The sequence below is a fragment of the Mustela erminea genome, chromosome 16, assembly GCF_009829155.1.
Source record: "Mustela erminea isolate mMusErm1 chromosome 16, mMusErm1.Pri, whole genome shotgun sequence".
Lineage (NCBI taxonomy): Eukaryota > Metazoa > Chordata > Mammalia > Carnivora > Mustelidae > Mustela > Mustela erminea.
In genome coordinates this window covers 9,260,200-9,279,204 of record NC_045629.1, presented here as the reverse complement: position 1 = coordinate 9,279,204, position 19,005 = coordinate 9,260,200, and the positions used below count along the sequence as shown (strand labels likewise).

Sequence of the window (19,005 nt, the reverse complement as noted above, 5' to 3'; positions counted from 1 at the left end):
AACTTTTGTAAGTTTAAAGTCAGAAATCTTTACCATTGTTGATTTACAGGCAGCATTGTACATTTGATAACTATTGTACCACCCCAACCTTTTGTAGTGCTTTTAAAAGGCTTTATGTTGGTCCTCCTGTGCATTAAGTAGGTGACATATATAATTATTCCGATGTTACAGATGAGGAAACTCAGGCACAGAGAGATGAAGGGATGGAGGGATCGGGTCATACAGCAAGGCAGAAGCAGAGCAGAGCACACAGTTCAGGACCGCAGGCAACCGCGGCTGTTGCCATCCCTGACTGCATTTCACAGTGAGTCTGCTGACCTGAGGTTAGAGGCACCTTCCAGATCCATGAGGGAGCATTTTTAACCATATAGAGATAGTCGTAAATGGTACAAGTGTCCGATCTGGAAAACCCCTTCATGGTCCTCACAAAATTATCATAAACACAAAATTATCATAAAGTAAAAATTTAAGACTGTTGGAGGAATAACTACATTTAAATTGCAACATGGTAACAAATTAAAGTGAAAAAATCTAGATTTTCAATGCAAGTTCACACAATATTGGTAAAAAAAATGTTTAAGGTTTTCTGAAAGTTACAGGCTTTTTAATATAATTTAAGTAACTCTTACTTTATGAAATTCCTGAGAATTTTTAGGTAACTTCATATCTAAATAAGTTGGAAAAATATTAGCCCATTTACTCAGTTTGGAAAAACAAGTGATGTAAAATAAAATAACATTTGTCTTAATAAAATTGTTTATATGTATTATATCAATCTAAAAAATAACTTTTGAGATAGTATAATTCTTATTATTCCCACTTTATATATGAAGAACCTGAAGAATAAACGTGGTAAATAACTTGTCCAGTGGTGCTCACTTATTTTTAGGGGCAAAGTTTAGACTCTGAGACCATTTTAAACTAATGCCCCAAGAATAGTTTTAACAAAATACACATTCTCTTTCTCTTTCACACATGTATACTCACGTATATAAGGAGACACATGTATGCATGCAAACAATTTAATTCCAGGTTACTTATGCCAATACCTTGTATGTATGCATTAGGTATATAAGAAAAGGAACGAATAATTGTACTACAGTATCAAGTTGTTATAAAGTAATGCTTATAACTTTAAGGCTGTTAGCTTGAATGCAAATATAGAAACTATATGGCCTGACTAGAGCCTGGAATACTGAATCTGCTAGGGTAAGCATTTTCCTTCTTAATAGGTTCTAGATATATCGAGCTTCTGGAGAGTAAGCTATTTAAAGGGTGGTATGTACCCTGAAGAGTTTTCATAAAGTGCATGCTTCAGTATGAATCTAGGGATTCATGCTAGTCAGTAGACACAAATCCAGCAGTATTGGTCAGAGAAGACAAAGGATGTCTATATAAGCCATAAGATTTCTGATTCTTCTTGGGCATTTTATATTCTCAACTCTAAAGACATTTTATAACTCTTTAAAAAAAGTTAGAATGTCAGCAGTCACTATTTCACAAAACTAGTGTTGGTTTCCTAGATCATAATCTGAATTTTGTACAAAAGAGTCAGTATACTTTGTTTTACGTTTTAGCTTTGTGAATTAACACCATGAGACTTTTCAATTCTTCCATCAGAGTGCCTTTCTTTACCTGACTTCTTTTTTCCAAACTGTTTTAAGATTGCTGCCTATTTCCAACATTTTGTATTCAGAGAATACAAACTACTTCATTATGTGCGATGTCTCTCTGTCCTGTATCTTCATTCTTTCGTTAATTAATTCATCCATCACACTTTGTTTTAGCACAGTCTGTTCCAGGCACTATTTCAGGTGCTGGGGATATAGCTGTAAACAAAACAGTGTGTCCTTCTGGTGAGGGAAGAAATACACTAAATAAATGACCAGTAGTTCTATGTGAGTTAATAAGTTTAATGGAGAAAGCTATACCTGAGTCCCTTTCCTTTAGTCCACCATATTTAATGTTTTCCACAACTGAATAAGAATGGCTTTTTAAATGTCAGCTTATTTAAATATCTCAAACCATGCTCACCAGGACAGGTAACTAACTCTGTATTAGGCAAATACTGATGGTAGAATGTAAGTAAAGTGATTCTCAGTTTTTTAAATTCTAAAATGCCATTTAATTCAGTGTATTTTGTGAGCATTTTAAAGTGTTCTTTTTCAATTTTTTATCTACTTCAGTTTCACTATCATTCTATCTCCCTATATGATCCTTTGCAACTTCATTGTTTTAAGACATTTGATTAAGGTCTCCATTTAAAAAATCGTACTTAATCACAGATGTTTATAGAATAATAAAAACCATGAACTTATGAGCAGAAATCCTTTAATATTACTGATAAAAAGAATTGTTTATATATATTAATTGTCCTTTATTTTTTGCAGTGAGTCTTATACTTTTCATTGGTATTCAACATTTTTAGATTTAATAATCTCATGAAAAAATAGTGTTTTGGTGGTTGCATGACAGCATCTTTCCAAAACCTGTCATTTGAATTTATATAAATTTTCCAAGAGGGAATATCTGCCTTGTAACTTTTTTTCCAGTGAGCATACTATTCAGTGGACCACTAAAATCAAATTAATTTATCACATTAATTTTATTTAATGAAATTAATGATTACTGTAATCTTTATTTTGAATTTCAAGAGTTTATGTGGAAAGGATAGGAAAGTTTGTAAGTGAAATATTATGTATTGCCACTAGAGGGTAGTGTTTCCAATTTTTGTTTTTACAAATGATCTAGTTAAATTTAGTATAATAAATCACACTAGTGATAAAAGTATACCTTTATTTTAAAAATACCTCATTTTCATAATCTTGAACAAGCCCTCAAAAGTTTGCATTATTGACTCAATGGAGATATTGAATGGATCAATATATTTACTTTTTAAATTCAAATTCTCTCTTCAGCCCATTATTCCTATGTTTACACAAAATATTCGAGAAGGATTTAGATCACTTGGAGGAACAAGTAAGTTCTGATTCATACGGTTTTTCTAATTATAATGTAATATTTAGAATATAATCTTCGAAACTTGGGCTTTTGAACCGCATAAGAAATTCTTTTGAATTATTTAGATAATGGATATATTATTAGATGTTTTATTATTTACAGTCTAAATGATAACTGATTCTAAGTAGTGGGCAGTTCTTAGATGTTATATTTTTGTTAAGAGTCTTATATACATACTGAAGCTTATTTGTTTTGTGGGCTTCTTAAAATTACAGAATTACCTAATTTCCTTGGTTTAGTCATGCTGTTGAGGTTTTGAACAAATGTACCCATTACCCAGACTATCTTCCTAACTCACCGCTGAAGAAGTTACAGCTTTAAAAATGGATGACAATATGATATTGAATTAAGATTAATGACCTAAGGGATGTATCATCTGCTTTGGTTCATTTCTGTTACTTCTTGTTTTTTGCTTTTTATAATATTTTGAACCATGATACATTTATATTGTAAAGTTCTTTTTGTCTAACTTTAATTTGTGGGTAACAAAATAAGCTTTGAGTATAGTTACTGGAATGATAACAATTAGAAGTGCTTTTTCTTTGCAGTATCTCTGTTGTTTTCTTTTTATTTTGAAATTTTCAGTTTGTTTTTATACCCTGTGGTTGGTTATAAAAGTATATCCCCATAACTATATTATTCCTATCCACATACAGATCTCCTCTTAAAAAACTTTAAACTTTTATTGTTTCTTTTATGTGTAATGTTGGTATGTTGTTGATATTCTATTACGTTTTTTAGGTGTTAACATTCCCCCCCCCTTTTTTTTCCCCAAATTTAAGCTGGAAAGGCGGATTGATGTGATGTTTAGCTGTTGCTGTAGAATTGTTCTTCTAATTTTCTCACAGGTTATTTCTTCAGAATTTAAGTTGCGTAACAGAATTATTCCCAATTTAGTTTCTTTAGTTATAAAGTAGTTTAAAAATTACTTGTGACTGCTTTTTGACTTTCTTTTTTACATAATCCCGCAGTTTATTTTACATTATTTCCACTTTTGATTTTGCTAGATTTCATACTTGGTCATTAGCATTAGTAATTCTTTGCTACTTTTTGCATTTTTCTTAATTTACAATAATTTTTTTTTACCTATTTATTGTGCATTTTAGTTCCATGTTTATGTGAATTTAACTTATGCCTTTTCTTTTTTTTTATTCATAGAAGCCTATATTTGTGGGTCTCTAGACTTTTTAGCTTCTAGCATTTGGTTGCAATCTTTACCCTCAGTTTTGTAATAATAGTAATTGGTTTGCCTTTTAAAATTCTCATATTTTTAAAAGTTCATTTTTTAAAAAATAAACCTTATTTTGGGAGGCATTTTTAGGTTCACAGAAAAATTGAGTGGAAGTACAAAGAGTACCCATAAAGCTTCTCACCACCTTCTGGTTTCTCCTATTATTAACATCTTACATTAATGTGCTATATTTGTTAGAATTGATGAAAAGCTCGTCTTTAAAATATATACATATTGTATTAATTACTGGGAGGTGATACTGTTGGCTACCTTCTTCTAAGTCCCACATTATTAATTATTAATTTGAAAATTTACAGTTGCTCAGAATATTTAACCAATTAAAATAATTTTGCTTACTTTAAAACAGGGCTATTTAGGTGGCTTTATGAAAAATTCCGCTATCCATTTGCTCCAATGTATGGCGGTTTTCCAGTGAAATTACGTACCTATTTAGGTGATCCTATTCCCTATGATCCAAAGATAACAGCAGAAGAATTAGCTGAGAAGGTAAATTATTCTTTTTTTTCTTAATCTTTGAACAGATTTTTACTTTCAATTATTGTATTAAAAATGAATTCATTCATTCTACAGATATGTTTCGATCAGTGGTGCTTTTTTCCCCAAGGGACATTTGGCAGTGTCTCAGGACGTTAAGTTATTGTCATGATAGGCAGGTCCTGGGAGGTGGTGGGGCTATGGGCTTGTAGTGAGTAGAGGACAGGGATGCTACTTCTTACCATGCACAGGACGGCTCCCCACAGCAAAGAACCACTCATTTTAAAATGTCACAAGTGCTAAGAGGTTGGGGCTCTTGGTACTGGTAATTAAAAAGTTTCATAAGTGATGTACAGAAGAAAGAATTGACCTCCTTGAAAGGAAAGTGTTGTTCTTGTTTGATAGAAATATCCTGGCAGGGGGCGCCTGGGTGGCTCAGTTGGTTGGACGACTGCCTTCGGCTCAGGTCATGATCCTGGAGTCCCAGGATCAAGTCCCACATCGGGCTCCCAGCTCCATGGGGAGTCTGCTTCTCCCTCTGACCTTCTCCTCGCTCATGTTCTTTCTCACTGTCTCTCTCTCAAATAAATAAAAAAATCTTAAAAAAAAAAAAAAAAAAAAAAAAAAGATATCCTGGCAGGAAAGTAGAGTAGTTTTTAAGAGTGTGGGTTATGAAGTCAGATTGTTCTTAGCTCCACCACGTGTGTGCTGTGTGACCTCAGGGAGTCCACAGCTTACTCTGTTAGTCTGCAGAACATGGAAGAGAATATTTGTTTATTTTTTTTTTTTTTAGAAAATAAAAAAGAGAGAGAGCGAGCGTGTGCAATAAACGGTGGGAGGGGCTGTGGGAGGGGCAGAGGGAGAGAGAAAATCCTAAGCAGGCTCCATGCCCAACATGGATGGAGCCTGACACAGGACTCAGTCTCATGACCCTGAATCATAACCACTCACAGTTGTCTCTGAGGATTACATGAGATTATACATGTTCATTGTTTGGAAGAGGGAGGGCTATATAGTAAGTGCTCTGGGAATGCTGGGTGTTAACATTATTAATAAAAGTGAATACCATTACTCTAGGAACTTGCAGTCCAGCAGGGGAACGGAATAACTAAATCAGTGTTTATATGATGATGCACTAACCACAGTGGTGTGCTTGCAGAAGGTTTCTTACTCCGGGTGTTACTAACATGTTGTTGTGGAGGCCTGTCCTGTGTGCCATACGGGGCTTACCACCCTCTGTGGCCTCTCCTCACTAGATGCCAGTAGCACTCCCATCCTCACCCCTCACTCATTGTGATAATGAAGAAATGCCTCTAGGTCTTTTCATGTAACACCCAATGGGGCAAGATCCAGCCTGAGAACTGCTATCTTTGGGTATTATGGAAGCACAAAGGAAGGATACCCAAATTAGATCAGGGGTACCTCCTTGGGAGAGGTGATGGCTGAATTCAGTTTGGAAATACAAGGAATTAGCTGGACAGAGAGTAATGAGGTGGAGGAAACTAAATGTATAAATGGATGGCAATATGACAGCGTAAAATCTTTGGGGAATTGCGGGTAGTTTTGTATAGCCAGAAGGGAAAATATTATGGGAGATGAAGCTAGAAACACAGGACAGGTCTGGACAATCATGGCCTACAGTTGATTTTGTTACCTAAAAGCTGGGTCAGGGGCGGGGTGTCGTGGTCTTGAAAATAGGTGAACACTGTGATAAGACTGCATTTGCAAAGGTCACTGGAAGCAATATGGAGGCTAATTTGAGTGACACAGTAGAAACTCAAAGGGGGAAAAAGACCACTTTGTGAAGGAAAAAATAGGAAAAGCTTTCTGGAGTGAGGGCGTTTGTGGTGGGTCTTGAAAGAGGGATGTGATTTGGACATGTGGACTTGGGGTTGGAGGAAGAGTATGAATAAAGAAATAGTGATAGGAAAGTTGACCATATACCAGTAGTCTGAGGGGGTTAGAACAGCAAGGTTGGGAAAGACTGCCTGATAAATTCTCCAGGAATTTTGCAAAACACATTAACATGTTGAAAGTTCTAAGAATCCCGCAACAAAGAGGTCTCTTTAACTTTGTTTCAAAGCACATTTTCCTGTTCTCACCTGACCAAAACCCTCTCCTTGTTTTTCGTTGAATAGCATTTAATAACAACTGTGGAAAAATAAACTTGGGGAACCACTAGCTTAGTGAGTAGGGTTTAGTTGAGATGAAACCGGAAAAGTAAGTAGGGGCTATATTTTTAGGCCCTTAACTCTCACACTAGGGAATTTGTCTACCAGTACATTTCAATTAGGATAGGCCTCTGTTTGGGAGTGGCTCGTATCAGTTTCATTCAGAGTTATTTGGCAGAAGCAAGCAGATGTATAATCTGTTCCTCTACAATGGTTTGTGAAGATGACTCTAGTAATTGTGATCACTTAGATACATATAAATATAAGTGCGCTATTTAGGAGCAGAGGTTAGGCTATGAATTCTTGTGTCTCCAGTTCCCAGCAGAGCATTGGTATTTAATTAGATCACAATAAATGTTTGATGAATGAATGAATTACATAATGATCTTTTTATGTACTTGAAAGGGAGAGCAAGGTGCAAATTTGAGAGATTTTACAGAAAGAAAATACCAGACTTGAAACCTAATTCTATAGCTACCTGCAGGATATGTATGTATAGATTTATATGCATAGTTTTTTTTTTTTTTAAAGATTTTATTTATTTATTTATTTGAGAGAGAGCACATGTGAGAGAGAAGGAGAAGCGCACTGCCCACTGAACAGAGAGCCTGGCACAGGGCACAGGGCTCAGGGCTCGATCCATACCAGGACCCTGAGATCATGACCTGAGCCGAAGGCAGATGCTTAACCAACTGAGCCACCCAGGCGCCCCTTCATAAGTAAAATTAAAATTAAAAAATATTGCTCTGGAGTTTGGGAAAGAGGTCAGAATTGATGAAGATTTAGAAGTTATCTGCATGAGATAGTTACTGACGTCATGAATTTTACAAAGCAGCTAGAGAGAGAAAGAAGACAACTAAGGACAGATGGGAGGACAAGTAACATGTAAGGGGTGTGCCAAGGAAAACACCCAAAGCTGACAGCAAGGGAGGTGGCAGAGAGGTAGGGAACAAGTAAATTAGTGTGAGTAAAGTCAGCAGGTGAGGATGTTTAAAAAACATAAGTGATCAGTAATATTAATTCCAGCAAAGACAAGGAAAAAAAGATCAAGGAAAAAAAGACCACTCAGCTTGTAGTTACAACTTCAGAAAGTATAAAATTAGATAAAAGCCATAAATGTCAAATTACTGAATCACCTGGAAAATGGGATGAATGTGTTGATTATAACTTTATACCAGCCTTTTGTATGTATACTGTGATTTTTTTAAGTTTAAAAATTGTGGTTAAAAATATAAAATTTATTACTTAACCATTTTTAAGTATATGTTTTATTAGTGCTAAATATATTTATTCATTGTTGTGAATCCAATCTTTAGAACCTTCTTTTCATCTTGCTACATTGAATCTGTGTCCACTGAACACCAACTAACCATTCCTTCTCTCTCTCTCTTTTTTTAATATATATCCATCAAATATCAATATATCAAATATATTTATGATATACATATATCAGAAATCAAATATCAAATATATTTTTCATATATATCCACCAATTTACTCTGATTTCTTTATGGGCGACACAAGATTCTCTTTCTCCCCAAGCTTTATCGAGATATAATTGACATATAACACTAAAAGTTTAATGTGCAAGGTGAAGATTTGATATTGTAAATATCAAATTGTGTATTGTGAAATGATCATCACAATAAGATTAGACGACACTTCCACCACCCGTAATTACTATTTTGCATATGTGGTGGGAATATTTATGACCTTTTCTGTTAGCAACTTTCTAATATATAATATAGTATTATTAACTGTAAATCAGCCGTGCTGCACATTAGAATTTACTCATCTGAGACCTGTAAGTTTGTGTCCTTTATCAAAATCTCCCTATTCCTCCACACCCTGGCAGCCCCCATTCTACTCTGTGTTTCCACAAATTCTTTTTTTTTTTGGATTTCGCATGTGAGCAGAATCATACCAGCTTACCACTTTTTCCCTGCAGCCCCTGGAAACCCCCATTCTACTTTTCTAGTACTAGGAGTTAGACTGCTATAGAAAAGTGGAATCATAGTGATTCCACTATGATAGTGATTCTTAGCATGCCTTTCAGGTCCATTTGTATTATAGCACGTGGCAGGATTTCTTTCTTTTTTTTAAAGCTGGTAATATTCCATTGTATGTATATGCCACATTTTGTTTATCCATTCATTCATTGTTGGACATTTGAGTTGCTTCCATTTTCTTGGCTGTGGTGAATAATGCTATAGGGAAAATTGATGCACAAATATGTTTTGAAGATCGTGTTTTGAATTCTTTTGGATATATATCCAGACGTGTGATTGCTGGATCGTATGTGGAAAGAAAAAATTCCAGCTTTTCCCTCCTCTAGGGAAAAGCCCAGTTCTTCCGTACTGTGTCTTTCTTTTACTTGTGAATCTTATTTACTTTTACATACCATGTGACTTCTGACACTTCTGATCACCAAATATATGGAGGTTTTTCCTCCCACCAAGCAATTCTCTGACACCAGCTGGATGTCCGATAATATAACTCAATTCGGACACAATCTACCTAGAGATAGTGTAGATCCCACAGGTTAAGAGCTCAGTCCCACAAGGCTATTCCCACCCCATTCTAGATGCTAATCGCATGTAGTAGGTCCTCAGGTAACTCACAACTTCTGCTGAGTTGGCTACAAATTGGAGGTTCCCATGACCCCTCCCCAGGTTCAATTAATTTGCTAGCGTGGCTCACAGCACTCACGGGTACACTTACTTTTTTCAGTTTATTAAATGATACAATAGAGGATACAGATGAATAGAGGATATAGATGAACAGTCAGATTAAGAGATAACGGAGGAATGAAGAATGAGCGGGCCCCAGGTGCAGAGCCCCCATGACCTTAGGGTGTACCACCCTCCTGGTGTGGGTGTATTCACCCACCTGGAAGCTCCCTGAACTCCCTGAAGTCTGTACTATTGGAATTTTATGGGGGATGATGGAATTGAGCTAAAGATTCCAAGCTTCTAATCATAGTTTGGTCTTTCTGGTGACCAGCCCTTACCCAGAAGCCATCCACGAGTCCAGTAGAGCGAAAGAAATTTTTATCACTGAGAAAATTATAAGGGTTTTAGGAGCACTGCATCAGGAACTGGAGTCAGAAACCAAATATTAGAACAATAGAACAAAATATGTTTCTAGTGCCCTTATCACTGATGAAATTATAAAAGTTTCAGGGTCTCTGTACCAGGATCCAGGGGCAGAGACCAATAAGTATTTTCTGTTATCTCACACTATGATAATTCTGTTTTTAATTTTTCAAGGAGCGTCTTCCATACAGTTTGTAGTTGGCCATGCCATTTTATATCCGTACCAGCAGTGCACAAGTGTTCCAATTTCTCTGCATCTTTGCCAACACTTGTTATTTTCTGTTTTGTTGATGATAGTCATCTTACTAATGGGTGTGAAGTAGTAGTATCTCATTGTAGTTTTGATTTGCATTTCTCTAATGATTACTGATGTTGAGCATCATTTCATACGCTTTTGGCCGTTTGTTTATCTTCCTTGGAGAAATGTGTGTTCAAGGTGTTGGCTCACGTTTTTAATCATATTATTTGGAAAATATAATCATTACAATATAATCATAGTATTTGTATACAAATACAAATAATTACATTTGGGTTGAATTGAATTGTAGAAGGTCTTTATTCTGGATATTAATTCCTTATTAGATATATGATCTACAAATTTTTTTTTCTCCTTCTGTAGGTTCCTTTTCACCCTGCTGCTTGTTTCTTTTGATGTATAGAACTTTTTGACTTTGATGTATTCCTCTTTGTCTATTTTTGCTTTGTTGCCTGTGCTTTTGGTGTCGTAGTCAAGAAATTATTGCCAAATCCAGTGTCATGAAGCTTTTCGCCTACATTTTTTTCTAGGAGTGTTTATAGTTTTAGGTCTTAGGTTTAGCTCTTTAATCCGATTTGAGATAATTTTTTGTGTGTAATGTAAGATAAGGTTCAGCTTCATTCTTTTTTAATGTGGATATCTCGTTTTCCCACCATCATTTGTTGAAGAGACTGCCTTTACCTCATTGTATGGTCTTGGCACCCTTGTCAAAGATCATTTGGTATACATGCAAATGTTTATTTCTGGGTTGTCTTTTCTATTCCATTGGTCTATATGTTTGTCTTTATGATAGTATCACTGTTTTGATTTCTGCAGCTTTGTTGTATGTTCTGATGTTGGGAGGTATGAGGCTTGCAGCTTTTTTCTTCTTTTGTCTATTTAGAGTCCTTTGAAATTGCAAATGAATTTTAGGTTTTTTTTTTTTTTTCCTAGTTCTGAAAAAAATGCTGTAGGGTTTTTAGTAGGGATTGTTTTGAATCTGTAGATCACCTTGGATAGAATGGACAGCTTAACAATATTAAATCTTCTAATCCATGAACACAGATGTCTATTTATTTGTGTCTTTAGTTTCTTTCAGCAGTGTTTTATCATTTTCAGTGTGAAAGTCTTTTTCCTCCTTGGTTACAGTTTTTCCTAAGTTATTTTATTTTTTTGAATGCTATTGTAAATAGGATTGTTTCTTGGTTTTTGTTTTGTTTTCAAACTGTTCATTGTTAGTGTACCCAAACACAACTGAGTTTTGTGTGTAGATTTTATATTCAACTTAACTGAATTTGTTTATTAGTTCTAACTGTTCTTTTATGGAATCTTTAGGGTTTTCTATGTATAAAATCACGTCATCTGTGAACAGAGGGAATTTCACTTTTTCCTTCTATGTATAAGTCTGATTTGATCCTGTAAGGTAGAGCTTATTGTTGCTATTTTATATATGAGAAAACTGGATGATTTTAGTCAGTTTTGCTAGGGTTTGCTGCCATAACAACCAAACAATCTCAGAGGCTTAGGACAGTAAAGCTTACTTGTTCATGTTATATTTCCCCTGAGGTCCATGTCTTCTTTCTCCTGGGTTCATGACTAATTCATGGGGGATGTTGCCATGGTAAAAAGAAAATGTCAGGAATGGAACCTTTTAAAGCTTCTATTTGGAAGTGGCTCACTTACTCCCATGGACATTTTACTGGTGAAAGCGGTCACACAGCCACACTGGATTTTATTGGGACAGGATCTGTAGTCTTCCCATAGGATGGCCCAGAAGAGAGGCGCTGGTAGGCAGAGGGAATGAATCACTGTAATCTACCATACTCGGACTCAGCAAGACCAGACCCTTAGACAAGGATATGCAGTCTACGGCCATACCACCCTGAACGCGCCCGATCTCGTCTGATCTCAGAAGCTAAGCAGGGTCGGGCCTGGTTAGTACTTGGATGGGAGACAAGGATATGCAGGGGCACCTGGGTGTCTCAGTGGGTTAAAGCCTCTGCCTTCGGCTCAGGTCATGATCTCAGGGTCCTCGGATCGAGCCCCACATCGGGCTCTCTGCTCAGCAGGGAGCCTGCTTACTCCTCTCTCTCTGTCTGCCTCTCTGCCTGCTTGTGATCTCTGTCAAATAAATAAAATCTTTAAAAAAAAAAAAAAGGATATGCAGCTGAAACAGCTATAATATTATATTAGATGGGACTATTCCAATCAGGCAGCTGATAGGTAAGTTTCACAAAGGGAACAGTGAAGAAACATCGTGTGCCTTGTCAACAAACTTCATTCTTAGAAAACTTACCTCTACGTATGCTGCTGGTCCATTAAATATACTCATAGTTTATTGCCTTCCTGCATCCTGAAAAAAAACTCTGTGAACGCTGGTTTTTAGGGTCAGGACATGCTCTCTGCATAGCATGATTCTTTTCTCATCCCGAGATGATGCCTTACTGATAGGGCTCCGGGAGCCTCAACACCAGGGACCTTACCCCATGATGTTGCTTCTGCTCACACACACTTTACTATTAATATAACACATTTCTTTGCTGCCCCCGAATAGTGCATTTGCCTGGAGGATATAACCAAATTCTGATTTGTTCTTTTAAATTTTTTCCTCACTATTAGGATTTAAGTGGGCCAGAGCTACTTAGGAATACTTTTTACAAATACCATATTTTTTATGGGCAAAATAGAAGATAATAGAGAGAGAAGGAAGGGGAAAATCCTGATGTGGAAATTTAAGGATCTGGGCTATAATCCTCGCACTACCACTAGGCAGCAGTGTCACTTTGGATAAATATGTTATTTCTAGGTCCCAGTTTGCTTATTTGTAGAGCAGAGAAATTGAACTAGATGATCTCAAACATTTCTTCCAGGTTTCTTAAATGAACCCTGTTCCCTTATTTTCCTTAGTTAAGGAAAATATATTACTGATAGTTAAATTCTAGTGCCTTGATTTTTCATATGAGGGTTTTTCACATGAGAGGAAAATTTACTCACATTCAGGTCACTGCTGGAATTAGATATTTTATATATTAAAATATATAAACATAGTACAATCTTACTTATTTAAACTAAGTAAGAAAGAAGGCTTTTCTGAATCCTTGAAATACCTCAGTTACCCTTTCCGGTTACTTTATGTACTTTATTATCAGTAGCTAAAGTAACAAGTAGTCTACCAAAGCATAGTAGACTTATATTCCCCCACATAGTGGGAGAATTTATTTAAGGACATAGTGCCGTATTCATATTTTTTACTGTAAATTGTCATTATTGAACTGAAGTATACTTGAAATAAAGAATACTTGGAATTTTCCTTTTGTGAATATATTGTCATGATTTTCCAATCTTCATTGTCAATAATATAAGCATACCTGTAAGATAATGATCCCCAGATTATCACAAATTCAAAATTATTAGCATCCAAATTAATGTAGAAATGAAATCTCATTTAAAAAATGGGTGATAGATTGTTTAGGCATTTGATTGTGGAAACCATTTTGTAAGCACTGTCTAAATCTAAAGTAAAATACAGTGTGCCAGTGCTGAACAGGGCACTTGGGACATATCCTGAAAGTTCTCTCAGTCTTAATCTATCATTTCATCTCTGCATTTACTGTGTCTGTTTCTGTCTGTCTCTTTAACTTTCTCTACAGTCTCATCCACACACCCACACACATATATATAAATACAGGTCTGTTCATACATACATGCATATGTCATATTCCTGTATTGTTAAGGTGGGAAGGAAATGGAGAGAAGTGGGTAGATGTTAGTGGTCTTTGGGAAGTGAAATGAATGGATTTTGCCAATGGATTAACCATTGTTTTTTTTTTTTTTTTTTTTTTTTTTAATAGAAGAAGAAGTCTTATAGTTCTCTGCCTTTCTGCAGTTTTTTTTTTTTAAGATTTTATTTATTTATTTGACAGAGATAGATCACAAGTAGGCAGAGAGGCAGGCAGAGAGAGAGAGGGAAGCAGGCTTCCAGCTGAGCAGAGAGCCCGTTGCGGGGCTCGATCCCAGGACCCTGAGATCATGACCTGAGTCGAAGGCAGCGGCTTAACCCACTGAGCCACCCAGGTGCCCCGGATTAACCATTGTTGAGTGAGAAGCAGAAGTTGTTAAGGATGACTCCTAGGTTTTGGGTTACTAGGCTAGGTTTATGGTAGTGTCATTTGCTGAAATAAGGAAGGAACTAAGAAGAGGACATGGTATGAGTGAAAGAATGCTGGGTTAGTCTTAGGCATATTGAATTTGAGGTGCCTTTAAAACATTCAAGGGAAGTCATATTGCATATTCCTATATGAAGCCGAGCAGGCCAGAAATACAGATTTAGGAGTCATCAGTAAATGAAAGGTAATTAAAGTTGTCTGAACCTTTGAAGAATAAGTAAGTGCCTGATTTGGGGATTATAAATCTGCAAAGAAGATTGAAAAGGAGCAGCCTGAAAGCTAGGAGAAAATCTGCTTTTCCTCCAGTGTGAGAATTTCAGAAGCAAGATCAATGGTGATGGAGAGGTCAAGTAAGATTAAAAGAATGTTACTAGGTTTGGTGACAGAGGGATGTCACTGGTGATTTTGCAAGAGTTGTATTTTCTTAATGCATTGCCCTAATATTTCTTCACCCAGGACCCTTCCTTGACAACTCAATTCATATTAAATTAAGTCTATCTTTTCACTTGGTGTTTAATGCCTTTGATGATTTAATTGAATTCTAATTTTAGAGCCTTGTACATCAGCTTCTAAACACCTACCTGAAACTCCAACCAAATTTGCTAACTCACCATTCCTTAGGCCGTTGTTTTCCTGTGGTCTTTTTCCTCCTGCTTTTGCCTTCGCTGTCCGTGAAATCTTACTGGTCCTTGGAGACCCAGACCAAACGGTGTCTCATTCATGTATCCTTCCCTGCCCACCAAATGGGCTCTCAAGTCTGAACTTCCAGATGCTTTCTTTACACATCTCAGATTATAGATACATCTTACAAATGATATTACATATTTTATTATTTTGTACTTGATCCATTTATTAAGTTAAGAGCTTGAGATTAGAGCCTCATTTCACTGATGTTATAGCTTCCAAAGCATCTGTTTTCTAAATAAGTGAATAAAATTTAAAGAATACACTTCACATTGTGCCATGAACCTGAAGACATGGTTGTAATTTCATTTAATACTTAGAATAAGTGTATGAAGTAGTTCTCCTTTCAGAGATGCAAAAACTTGTGGTTTAGAGAGGCTTATTTTTAAAATACATCTTTAGGCTAGGGTTTATTATATTTTAAAAGAGGTGCAACTCAGACTCTTAACAATAGAGAAGTAATGGATCATTACTGGAGGGGAGGTGGGTGGGGGAATGGGTGAGATAGTTGATGGGGATTAAGGAAGGAACTTGTGATGAGCATGAGCACCAGGTGATGTATGGAAGTGGTGAATACCTAAATTGTACACCTGAAGTTAATATTACACTGTATGTTAACTAACTGGAATTTAAGTAAAAACTTAGAGAAAAGATGAAGGTCCAAGATTTATAAAAAGAAGGCTGTTGAAAGGCTGGCATCTGAAAGGAAGTGTGTATGTGTGAATATATGTGCATTATGTGCATGCACAAAAATTTTTTTAGATAGCCACAAACTGATCTAAAATAAAAGTTATTGAAATTTGTCATGAATTTAAGGGGAAACAAATAGTTTTAGGAGATTTCTTGTTATATCTTACTTGACCCATTGCTGTGATCTAACTTAAATTTCTGTTAAACTGTTGACCTAATGAACTAAAAAGTGTAAAAGTCACTAAAAAGTGACTAAAAACTCAGTCATAGTTTTCCTCACTGTCTCCTGTTACACTGCCTGCTGTAGTTGTTTGGGTGTGTAGTGATGAAAGAAAAATGCGCACAAGTTTATTCTTGAATGGAAAGGAGTAAAACTTCCCCTAGAAAATTTCCTACTACTTTTTTCCTTCTGATTATTCTCCTTCAGTTCCTTGTAGTGTTTACTGTATACAAAGCATTGCTGTGCTCATTGCTGGAGAAATACAAAGCTATGTCTTAAGGAACTTACAGTCTGGTGTAGAAAATAGCCACATAACGTTAACTGGGCTTCCAGCATAATACAGTCAGTGCCGTCCGTGTGCCGAGAAAGAAGTCACTAATTTTGAGAGATGGCTGCTAAATTAAGGAGGACTTTTTTGAAAATAGTGTATTAGGCTCTTTACAACATAAATGATCTATTTTGGGAACTAAAAGAATAATGGCTTTTCTTTTGTTTTCTTAATAGACAAAGAATGCTCTTCAAGCTTTGATTGATAAGCACCAAAGAATACCAGGAAACATTATGAGCGCTTTGTTAGAACGTTTTCATAAAAAACAGAAGAACGACTAGAAAATGATTTAATACATTTATATTTATATGTTTGTGTCTGTGGTACTGTCCTCTAAATTTTGTAGGTTCTATAATTAGTATTTTTTTAAAATGTTAATAAGCATCCTAGACTGAACTCGTTTGTTTAAAATTGTATTGTTGATTTTGTTTTTGCAATCAGTTGTGTCAAATTTAAATTCATTACATGCCTAATAATTCAGAAAATGATGTTTCTTTTTATAAATTCCTGATAATGTATGATAAACGTATAGATTTTAAAAGTTAAGTTTATTAATAACAGCAATTTAGGTTAAACAAACATTCCTAAGATAATGCATCTAATTTCTGTATCTGTTGCACTGAACTGATTTTACAAGATGGCATAATTCAGTACAGACACTGAAGTTAGAAGAAAAAATACTCTTTTATCTGCCCCTCATTCCTTTCATGACCTTGGGCGAATCATGTAATGTTTTTGTGCCTCAACAATTCACTTTTTAAAAACATGCTAATAATTTGTTGAGGATTATTATTTTAAATTATTTTTTAAAATTTTAAATTCTTTGTATTTGCTGTGACTGATAACTGTAGAACTGAAATTATAATTGAATTAAACAATACCAAGAATTTTTAGACATTTATGTATATATTTGGTCCACATGATGTTTAAATTATTTCTTTAGGTATGATGTCAAGTTGCCAAGCACAATGGGAAAGATACACTGTTTTTCAAATTGAATAAAAGGGAAATTAGGAAAAGTAGAATTTCTAATAATTATTATTATTTTTAGTATTTTATTTTTTAACGAGAATCTGTAGACGTACCATATAGGGTATGCCATTGTCAGCTATGTAACATGACATTTAATAGTATAAGGTTAAAAATCACTGTTGTGCTCTGCATTTTGTATGTTAGAAGTTGATTCTAGGCTGATAAAAGCAGAACTGAGAAAGCTCTGCCTTTGCTGAATACCATGGCTTATTCAGTTTGACTTTGCAACCAGTCAAATGGTTTATTGTTTCAATAAAAATATACTTGAATGATAAATTTATGTGAACACAAAACTTTCTGAAAAATTAATGGCTTTTGATTTGTTGTCTCCTTGAAATCTGAATTTTTAAAGTATTTAAATGGAAGAGTACCAGAAATCAAATGCAGTATCTTCCTCTTCCTTTTTTAGATATTAACTTACTTGGATTTTTGTATTGATTTTTATATAACAAGTATATATGTATGATATCTGTAATGTATATAGAATTAAGCAACATAAAATAAAAGTAAAGCTTTTGCAATTCATTTTCTTGTGAAATTGCATATGTGACTTTTTTTACTTCAAACTAACTTTGTTTTACTCTTTATTCATTTTTCACCTGTAATCATATTCATCTATCTCAGCCACAAAGAGTAAACCTTACTTTCTAATGTAATTAATATATTTTAATTTCAATTTCAATGAAAAGAGTCAATGATTATTTGAAGCTTTTTTCGCCCTCTAGCAGTAAGCTGTGTTTGTTTGAAATCAATAAATATTTCCAGAATGAATGAATAAATGATTATAAAACAAATGAGAATAATGTTTGGGGCAACTATTGGTTTTTAAAAATGGAAGAAAGAATGATATTCATTGTTCATATAGCAGAAGCTATTATTTTTTACAGTATTTAAGTTTTACTGCTTTAATTAAAACCTTGCTTTGTTCTCTGATAGAGTAACTGGAAGCCATCCTGTCTCACTCAGTGCAAGATCTTTATCTTTGCTTTTCGAATTTAAGTGTCGTTTAGAAGAATGAGGGAATCTCCACACTGTTCTCCAAAGAGTGAAGATGTGGTCCATATACACTATGGAGTATTATGCCTCCATCAGAAAGGATGAATACCCAACTTTTGTAGCAACATGGACGGGACTGGAAGAGATGATGCTGAGTGAAATAAGTCAAGCAGAGAGAGTCAATTATCATATGGTTTCAGTTATTTGTGGAACATAACAAATAACATGGAGGACATGGGGAGTTAGGAGAAGGGAGTTGGGGTAAATTGGAAGGGGAGGTGAATCATGAGAGACTGTGGACTCTGAAAAACAATCTGAGGGGTTTGAAGTGGTGGGAGGTTGGGGTACCAGGTGGTGGGTATAATAGAAGGCACAGATTGCATGGAGCACTGGGTGTGGTGAAAAAATAATGATACTGTTATGCTGAAAATAAATAAATGAAAAAAATAAAAAAAGAAGAATGAGGGAATACGATCAAATAGAGAAAAAAAGTAAAAGGGGATATTCTTAACCCTTTTTGAGGGAGTGTTCTGATGGAAGTCTGATGGAAGCTAGGGACTTTCCAGAAGCATGAGCATGGCATACCTCTCTGGGAAATCTTTCATATCCTTTAAAAAAAAAACTTTAACTTTGAAACAACA

At 35.2% G+C, this 19,005-nt stretch overlaps 1 protein-coding gene across 4 annotated transcripts in view; it reads left to right on the top strand.

The window, feature by feature from the left end:
• The window catches only part of TMEM68 (transmembrane protein 68), a 44,431-nt gene extending 26,538 nt beyond the window's left edge, over positions 1 to 17,893 (top strand). For 3 of the 4 annotated variants that reach the window (XM_032315698.1, XM_032315700.1, XM_032315699.1), the window contains 3 exons: positions 2,919 to 2,979; positions 4,620 to 4,759; positions 16,513 to 17,893. In XM_032315698.1, the coding sequence (XP_032171589.1) occupies positions 2,919 to 2,979; positions 4,620 to 4,759; positions 16,513 to 16,617 (306 nt within the window). In that variant the 3' untranslated portion in view covers positions 16,618 to 17,893. Of the gene's footprint in view, positions 1 to 171; positions 305 to 2,918; positions 2,980 to 4,619; positions 4,760 to 16,512 lie in introns of those variants that run through there. The other variant, XM_032315701.1, reaches the window with a different exon arrangement.
• Positions 17,894 to 19,005: the final 1,112 nt, after the last annotated feature.